The sequence below is a fragment of the Entamoeba invadens genome (genome assembly GCF_000330505.1).
Source record: "Entamoeba invadens IP1 unplaced genomic scaffold scaff_1105074724807, whole genome shotgun sequence".
NCBI classification, from domain to species: Eukaryota; Evosea; order Mastigamoebida; family Endamoebidae; genus Entamoeba; species Entamoeba invadens.
The window spans coordinates 33,826-43,649 of record NW_004191646.1 but is presented as its reverse complement, the minus strand read 5'-3'; the positions used below and the strand labels follow the sequence as shown (position 1 = coordinate 43,649).

The window sequence follows — 9,824 nt, the reverse complement described above, 5'->3', positions numbered from 1 at the left end:
TTCAAGAAATGCCAAAAAAGCACCTCGAATTGGTAAATACCGAGTGAGACGGAGCATTGAAAAGAAAACTCGGGCGGTCACACAACAACAATCTGTTTGTGTATTGTTTTACCTACTTCCCAAGTTTTTTTTGTTAGGCGGAATCACATCTGAGTCCACATAGTACAAACAAGGAAAGTGAGTGACATTGAAAGCACAAACAATGGCTAAAACGTGAATTTTATTCAAACAACAACAGCAGCAAATACTTACTTTTGATTAAAATGGTGGAAAAAACTGGTTAAATAAAATATTAATTAGAAATTGAATTTGAATTCGATTACAAATATTTTTGTTCTTTTTATTGGGGGTTTAAATTAATGTTTTTGAAATAATACAAAAATAATTTGTAACAATAAATATTATTTTTACTACAATTTAAAATAAGTTTTACATTATTTAATCAATATAATCAACAAGTTAACAAAATTTGATAAGTTTGATTCAATTAAATATATTAAGCGGATTTAGCACAATGGTAGTGTATTACTTTTCAATAAAATTATCAGGTTTGGTAAAGACTGTAGGTTCGATTCCTGAAATCCCCATTTTTGACAACACAAAAATAAAAAACAATTATAATTATTTTTTCATTTTCATTTTATATGTTATTAAACAATTATATCTACAAATAAAATTAATTTCGAAACAGAAACAACTTTAATATCTAATATTTTTAGATATGTATAAAACAATTAAATATGGTATATCAAAATTAACTACCCAATTATTCATTTTCTTTTCTTTTGTATTGTTATGGTCTTTGTTTGATTTATTAAACTCGGTCAAAGGTTTCAATTTGTCTTGAATCCAGCAGAAAAAAAGTATCTATTTGTGGTAAATGAGTAAATTTTGTAGAAATTTTTTTTAATATTGAAATTTATTTTTTATAAAAAATATAGTTTTTTATTCAACAAAAGTTACAGATTCGAAAACAAAATATTTAATTGTCGTACACCAATATGATTGGCCAGTTGTGCGAAAATTAAGCAAGTTCGACAATTATAATTACGACAAATAGAAGCCTTTGACTGTATTTATTTCTAAAAAATAAAACGGGTTTAACTTTAATTTTTATATTTAAGAAAAATTGACATTTTTTATACTCTATGAAAAAATAAAAGAGAAAATAGTAAATTTGTTTGTAATTGGTGTTATGGTTATTTTAAACGAATTATTCATTTAAAACAGTTTAAATAAAATGATAATATAACATTTAAAATATAACTCTTTTTATTATCTAATTAAAAATAATTGTTGTTAAATAATCAAATTATTGAAAATAGCAAATAAATTCTGATTTAGGAGAGGATGTGGAAGGTCAAAATATGCTACGTTTTTGACAGGTCCATTTTTGTAAAAAAATATGACAAAGTCAGTCTAAAAAAGTTATTCATTTAATAAACTTTATTTATATTTTTTAATCTATTTTTAATGAAAATGTTTTCAATTTATTTGATAACATAAGAATAAATTATAATTAATATAACTATTCAGAAACTAAATAACCAATTACACAACCATTAACATAAATAAAGTTAAGATTATTCGACCTTTCATTTCCAAACATCTAAACGTGAATAAATACAGTTGATTTGGTGATATATTTGGACAAAATAATGAGAAGTTATTGCTAACAAACTTCAAAAAAGTTTAAAAATCTTTTCAAAATCAATGAGTTGATAAACTGGCTGTTGAAACTTCGTGATATTCTTTAACGCTCATGACACATCTTATTTTTATAATTTTCGTCGTTATATATTATCAGTTACATTTTTTATTCATTGTCATATTAGATCAAATAACGTGTGTTCGCTTACATGTTTTCAAATAAAACACTATTGTTTTTAGTTTACTTTTAGTACCAAATAAATTGTTATGTTTGTTGGTGTAAAAAGCATCGCTTCTTTGTTTTTAGAGTAAATTGTTGACATTCAAATTAATCACTTTTTGTTATATGTAAATTTTGAGTCGTAAAAATCTACCAATAATAATCGATGAACAAGGTAAACAAAATAAATAATGTTTTTGGACTGACTTTATTTTTATAATCGTCATTTAAAAATCAAAACAAACAACATTGTTCTGAATTTATTTAAAAAATTTTATAATTTGACAATGCCAACACTTGACAATTATCACATTATGATCGTATCAAAGTATTTTGCAAATATTGAAGATATTATTTATTTTGAAAATATATGTTCAAATTTTAATAAAAAGTTTGTTCTTAACTTAATACAATTAACTCATAAAATTATAAAAAAAATTCCAAATATTGAAACACCCCACTTATGGTATAAAAAAGAATAAAAATTTAAGTAATAATTATTTTGTTGACTTTCAAAACAATAAAAATTATGAAGAAAAAAACAAATAAAAACACAAAACAAAGATTATTAATTTTTAATCAAGTTAAAGTGTGGTTCAATGTTGGTTATGGTTCAGTACATTTAAACAAAAATTAAATTTATTTTCAAAAATGTGACATACACACATTTTGACAAAGAAAGATTCAGTATTGACATACCTGATTGTGTCACATCACTTGATAATATTTTTTAATGTAAATGTCACGATTTGATCAGTTTAGAAATACCAGCAAAAATCACTTCCATTGGATAATTTCGCTAATTTAAATGTACAAGTTTGAGTAGTGTAAATACAATTTTATAAAATCAACGTGTAGTTGTTGTTTCGATGATTGTATAAGTCTAAGAAGTGTAGATTTACATTCAAATGTTATATATATATAAACATTGTTGCCCGTCACATGTTGTTGTTTGACATATAAATTGACATAATTAAATTGTATTTATTGTTATGGTCAATATTTTATTAATAACTAAATATTGTATATTGTACTTGTTATGCAAAATTCTTATTATATATGTACTTATAAACTAATAAAAGTGTTATATTTGTTTCATGCATCCTGTTTTTTTTAACAATATATTTTAAAATTATTTGACTTACAAAATTCAAATGCTAAATAAAACTTTTCAAACCACTTTATTATTATTGTTGCGTGTTTTTTCAAAAATTTAACATCTGAATTTAATATTTATAATAATATTTTTAAATTCAAGTCAAGAACTTTGTAATACTAATTTGTATATTATAAATTATACATCTTTTTACCACTTCGATAATTTTATGTTTTTGGTTTTGCATAGTTAAATCGAACTTTTTGCATTTATAATCAATAGTTTTATTTTATAAAAATATATATCAAATAGATTATAACAAAAATTACATTTTTATAATATATAACAACCAAAACTTTTTTAAATTACTGATTATTTAATAATATCATAGTGTTATGAATAAATATTAAAAATATAATGTAAAATTATAAGTTTTTTATAATAATACTATTAAATAAAATATTTCAATTAATAAACTGGGAAAATATCAGACAAATAATTTATAATCATCAAACAACAAATTGATTGTTTTAAATCATAGATGGTTAAAAATAAACAAAAGTGTATTATTTACACTTATTTTTTTGTAAATTTGAGTAAATACAACTTTTTTATAAATGAAAATATTTATAATGAAGTATTGATTATATGTATTTATCTACTTTAAAATACAAATTAGACTGATGTTTTTATTTATTTTAAATAAGTAGCAAAAACAAATCAATTGAATTTTATATTTATATTTTAGACTTGTTTAATAGTAAAAAATGATGAAAACAATTTATAATCATTATGAAATAACAAATGATATATAATTTGCTTTAATAATAAATAAATATATTTTTCTACGTTTGTCAAATAAATTGGGTCTAAACAGATTACATATAATATGTGGGTATGATATAATGGTTACAACCCAAAAATAATTATTGTCAGTGAAGAACTTTTTTTGTAAAAATAAAAAACATTTTATTTAACATTTTCTGCAATAAATATATATTTTTAATAATATTTTCTGTGGTTTTTAATTGACCGGTTTAAACAAAACATATTTCAAAAAGTCGTTTAATTGTTTATTATCGTCAAATGTTTTGTTGAAAAGTTCAACCGACATTTTAACGCATGTTTAAACTTTGTACAATGATATATATAAAAACTTATCATACCACAAATTAAAAAGTGGAACCCATAAAACTATTTATTTTTGTTACTCTGTTGTCATGTCACAAAACTATATGTGAATCATTTAATGAAACAATGTTGAAAGAATTTTTATTTAAAAAATTATACAAATGATTTAATTGACTAAGTTAATCAGAGTTATTAATACTTTTCAGTTTATTATATTTATAATAGAAAAAAAAATAATAATAAAAATGAACTGAAAATACATCTTATCATTAAACAATTCAATTTTTACATTTTTTTAAAACATCAAGTAAATATAAATAGAATAAAACGATTTTTTGTTTTCAATGAATTAATAATAAAACGGTGTTTGTTTTTTAATTATTTTCATTCTTTGTGTAATTTTATCTTTCATTTCAAAATCCCAGAGTTTGTATGATCTTTCTCCGTGGACATTAATGTACTCAAAATACATTTTATTTCCCCATTTTCCATCCAACTTATTATCATAGAAATACAAAGTATTATCGTCAATAAATTTCCAGAAGAACACAACTTCAAATTTTAGTTTCTTGATATTTTCATCCAACATTTCCAAAAACGACGTTATTGGATACATTTTAAAAGAGCGTTCTTCAATGTACAATTCGACTCTTTGTGGAAATTTTTTACAATCCAAATGTTTGAGATTGAATTGCGACAAGAGCAGGAATAGTGTTATTGGCGATGTTTTAAGGACTCTGATGTGGTCAAATAATTGTGTAAGATCATGTGGGTTTCGTGTCTCGGCACCGAAGAAATTTTGTATTTCAAAGTCTCTATTTTCGGTAGGAAAGTCGATATAAATTGATTCAACTTTACTAATAAACTGTTTATAATGTGAGAACCCGCGGTCCCAAATTATCTGAGAAATGCTATTTGGGACGTTTCGAAGTAAATTCGAAGTGATTTGTTCCAAAAAGGCTTCAACGTTATTTGGAGTTCCGCGTTTTCTTTTTGGTATGTTTTGATATTCACAGTCATTGAAGTTTAATGTGTTTGGGTGGAAGTGTTTTTCAAAACGAAAAATGTCTGATATAGAAAGGAAAAATGGATTTACATGAAGAGAACAAATAGTCTGGTGACATTTTTTGTTTATTTTAATAAAGTGTTGGACATCTCCAAATTTTTCAAAATACAGAGAAACGTTCATTAAATAAATCATTTCAAGACGTTTGTTCGAGTAAAGCAATGTTGACATTTATAACTAATAAATTTTAATGTTTGTAAGTTCACTTCCATTGTTTTTAAATACCATCAAACTTCAATCAATTTGTTTTTTTGACCAATCAAATAAAAAAAGCTCAATCAAAATGTATTTTTAATTGTTTTAATTTCAAAAATTGATAATAAACAAATAAATTATTCTGGTTAAGTGGTATAATGTTTAATAGTTGATTTTTAATAGCAAAGAAAAATTATTATAATTTTAATGTTGTTTTTATCATTTTATTTTAAAACACATGAATAAGTTGTTTACAGTTATTCACATGTTATATTTATTTATTTACAGACGAAATAAACTAAAGCTGCAATAATATTTGAATTACTAAATTACTCGGTAATAGGTAATTACAGTAATTTGGTTACTAAGTAGTTAAATTACTAGGTAATCTAATTACAAAATTATCATCAAAACAAAATCTAAAAATCAAATTCTACAAAAATTATTAAATATTTTGGAAATAATATTATTTTTTTTTTGAAATTGAACATGATGATTTGGTAAATAAAAAAATGCATAATAACAAGTTATCACACTAATTTAGTAAATTACAAAATCGATACAACACAATTCAACAATCTAAAAATTCATTTGAAGCGTTACAATACAATTGATTTTAATTAGTAAAAAAAAATCGAACCTTTGAACTTTGTTGAGTAAATTTACAGAAATGAATATTTTTAAAGGAGCTTGTTATTGTTCATTGAAAAACCTGTTAATTAAATCAATTTCAATGTGAAGGTGTTTATGTATATAACCAACAGAAATCAAATATAATTATAATTTTATTGTGTACAAGTTGAGATTTAATCCCAAACAGAGGCGTCTCTGTGTTTTGCTCTATATGCATACTATATTCAATAAAAATAAAAATATAATTTAATAACTAATAGTTGTTTATAATAAAATATAGTTAATTTTATCAACTTGCACTTTTTCTAACTTTACTACTAATAAATATACTAATAAATATACTAATAAATATAATAAAAATATAACTTTAATATAACAATCAAATGAGTCGACTTGATGGATATCATATGATGATAGTGTCACAGTACTTTAATACAATACAAGACTTTATAACACTTGAATGTGTAAACAAGAAGTTTGTGAATAACACAAAAAAGTTTTGTTTCAATCAAATACCACTAAACAAACAAACAATCAACTATTTTCCACATATAGAAACATTAAATATTTGGTCACCCACCGACCAATGTTTTGGGAACACCATTTTTAAGTCCACCGACATAGAACCAATCGATAAGATTGACTTCTATCAAATTAATATTTGGTATGAAATGACATACTCTCGCACATGTAGAGTGACGCACCCAAATTGTTCATTCAAGAGACTTTTATACACAAGACAAGACACCCCTGTTTGTGGTACAAATATACCTACAAACACTGTCACCATCTGTGACGTCTGTTTTATGGATTCTCACATCGAGTCTATTGTCATTCCCAATACAGTCACTTCTATTGGTAATCACTCCTTTGAAAATTGTTCCAAATTAACTTCTGTGAAGATTTTGTCTCCTCTTCAGTTCATTGGAATTTCGTGTATTTCGCGCTGTAGTGATTTGAAGTCGATAGAACTCCCCGACACAGTCACACACATGAAAGATGCCACGTTTTATAACTGCACCAGACTCTCTTCCATTTGACTTCCAAAAACATTTTCAACACTCTCAACAAATTGTTTTGGACTTTGCAATTGTTTAGAAAGTGTCACATTCCCACAAAAAGTCGATGCAATTGGTGAATTCTGTTTTGGTGAGTGTTTGTCGTCAACAAGTGTGGACATTCCTCATTGCACCAATTTCATTGGAGAAAAGGCGTTTCACAAATGCTCAAATTTGACTTCTGTTGATATCAGAGGATGTCTGTCGCAACTCCAGTCGTCCTGTTTTAAACATTGCAAATCATTAAAAACAGTCAACTTTTCCTCTGCAATTTGTGACATTCAAAATTCTGCGTTTGAGTTGTGTGAATCGTTGCAAGAAATCACACTGCCAAACACAATTTCAAAACTCGAGTTCAAGTGTTTTTGCAATTGTCGTAACATGAGCAAAATTGATATTCCAAACAGTGTCTCCGTCATTGAAAGTGGGTGTTTTTGTAATTATGTCAATTTAAAGAATGTCGTCTTACCACAAAACATCACAAGACTGGGCTTGTCGTGTTTTAGTAAATGTATAAGTTTATCAAACATCATCGTTCCAACTCATTTAAAAATCATTAGCAATTACTGCTTTGAAAAGTGCACTTCCCTTGATATAGACGTACCAAAAACAGTCACACACATCGGTATAAACTGTTTCATTGACTGCAAAAGTGTTCATATTATATTAATTAATTGTGTTCTCTTGTTTATTAATTATTTTATTTATATTATAATTAATATATATGTTATTATACTAATAATTATAATAGTTAATTTTAATACATTAATAATTTTAATTTATAATAAATAATAAATAAAATAAAAAAACTTTATATTCCTCATTCACTATATCGTTTTTTACCATTATTTTAAAATGGGTATAGTTTGGACGAACACAAACACAAATTCTGGTTGAAAATATTACAAATTGACACTGGCAAACCACCAATTGAATCCGGTTTATAGCACTGAATAATATCCAAATTTAATACATTAATAATTGTAATAAAAATAAATACAGAATTTATAGATTCTTCTTGTTAAACTTACAATATAATAAAACAAAAAACTTATAAAAATGTAATAGAAATGAACAGCACCACGTCTTACAATACACTCACAGTCCCAACTGCGCCTCTCATTGAAAGTCAAACTGATCAACAAGTCCCTTTTCAACAACAGCAATACCCAATTCAGTCTTTCCAATATCAAGGACCAGCTTATTCGGAATATCAACCACCGCAATATCAACAAAACTATAATCAAAGTACACCAATCTTTGCGCAACAAACAGTCGAAGACAACAACACACTCAACGTAAAATACAACAAAATCTTCATCATCTTGTTTGCACTTGGATTTCTGTTTGTGATCCCGTGGTTGGTTGGTTTCATCATATCGAGAAAAACAACAAATAAGACAGTCAGAGTCCTCGGGTGGGTGTCATTCCTTTTGTATTGGGTAGTCAGTGTCATATTTTGCTTCATACCAGTAATGGTTATTTAATACTTTTAATACTTTTGATTTTGCTGTTGTTTGTTATTTCTAACTTTAATAATATAAAAATGAAATCTTTGATGTTCTCATTCATTTACAACACAATAAATAAACATTTGATTGTAATAAACAGTGTTTTTATATTTTGAATGAAATTGTTGTTGTTTTAATCAATTTCTGTGATAAAACATTAAATCAAAAAACACAAATTTGAATAATTTAATTATTTTTTTAAATACTTTGATAAGATAAAAAATATTAGTATGTTTTGAAACCTGAACTCCTGTGAATCCCAATTGTGAACAAACTGATATCTTGGTTCCTGCTTTGATTCCAACACTCGGAATGTTGAATCACTTAAAGAACCGGCCTATTTCAATTATTATGTTATTTCATATATACTTCAATATCATTTAATTACTATTATGGGGTTTATTATCATTGGTTATAAACTCTAATTAACTAATAGTATTAGTATTAGTATTATGTACTTTTTATTAATATTTATACTATATTTTATTATAAAAATTAGAAATATTTACTATTTTCATAACTATTATAAATACTAATTTTTACAACCTAATAAATTTTAGTTTAATTAAATAGTTACAATATAGTATATTTAACTACAAAAAGTTAAAGTAATTGATAACTCTTACTTCTATCAATTGAATAGTCGACACAAACAAAGTGCTAACCAATTCAATTAACCATTTAGCCACACGATTATACGACTGAGATCATTGATATAACAGGAACAGGACTTTTCTTTTCATTTGGTTTTTTATCTATCTTTGACGACATCAAGTTGTTTTCTAAAATCACATTTTGTTGTGTTTCATTACAAATATTTCCTTCATCATAAAAAACAGAAATTGATGGAATTTGGATTTCTTTTTTTGCTTGTGGTATTTGTGGTATTTCAACGATTTTTTCTGTTTTTTCTTCGTTTTGTTTAATTGTAAGATGGTTTTCTTGTATCTCGTCTTTTTTATCTTCTTTAGTTTCCTTTTTAGTTTCCTTATTGGTTTCCTTAATAGTTTCCATTGTCATACCTTTTATTTCCGATTTTAGTATCTTAATAGTACTTTTCTTGGCGTCATTATTTTGTCTTACTGTATTATAGTCGTCGATGTGTTTCTTTTCTGTGTCTTTAAGGCGGTCGATGGTGAATTGTACGATTTGGTCTTTTGTTGGGATGAACTGATTTTTGTCGTCCTTTTTTGCGTCTTTTGTTCACTGATATTCTTATTGTTCAAACACGACACAACCGACCACCCTTCTTCTGTCGATATCT

General features: G+C 25.2%; 3 protein-coding genes across 3 annotated transcripts; 2 read left to right on the top strand and 1 right to left on the bottom strand.

The window, feature by feature from the left end:
- Window positions 1-4,446: 4,446 nt before the first annotated feature.
- Window positions 4,447-5,334, bottom strand: EIN_439590 (hypothetical protein; the record flags this gene model as incomplete). The annotated part of the gene is made up of 1 exon (XM_004183183.1): window positions 4,447-5,334. The coding sequence occupies one exon, from the start codon at window positions 5,332-5,334 to the stop codon at window positions 4,447-4,449; it is 888 nt and encodes a 295-aa protein (XP_004183231.1).
- A 1,040-nt stretch (window positions 5,335-6,374) lies between these two features.
- Window positions 6,375-7,841, top strand: EIN_439580 (hypothetical protein; the record flags this gene model as incomplete). The annotated part of the gene is made up of 2 exons (XM_004183182.1): window positions 6,375-6,997; window positions 7,094-7,841. The coding sequence occupies 2 exons, from the start codon at window positions 6,375-6,377 to the stop codon at window positions 7,839-7,841; spliced, it is 1,371 nt and encodes a 456-aa protein (XP_004183230.1).
- A 278-nt stretch (window positions 7,842-8,119) lies between these two features.
- Window positions 8,120-8,536, top strand: EIN_439570 (hypothetical protein; the record flags this gene model as incomplete). The annotated part of the gene is made up of 1 exon (XM_004183181.1): window positions 8,120-8,536. The coding sequence occupies one exon, from the start codon at window positions 8,120-8,122 to the stop codon at window positions 8,534-8,536; it is 417 nt and encodes a 138-aa protein (XP_004183229.1).
- Window positions 8,537-9,824: the final 1,288 nt, after the last annotated feature.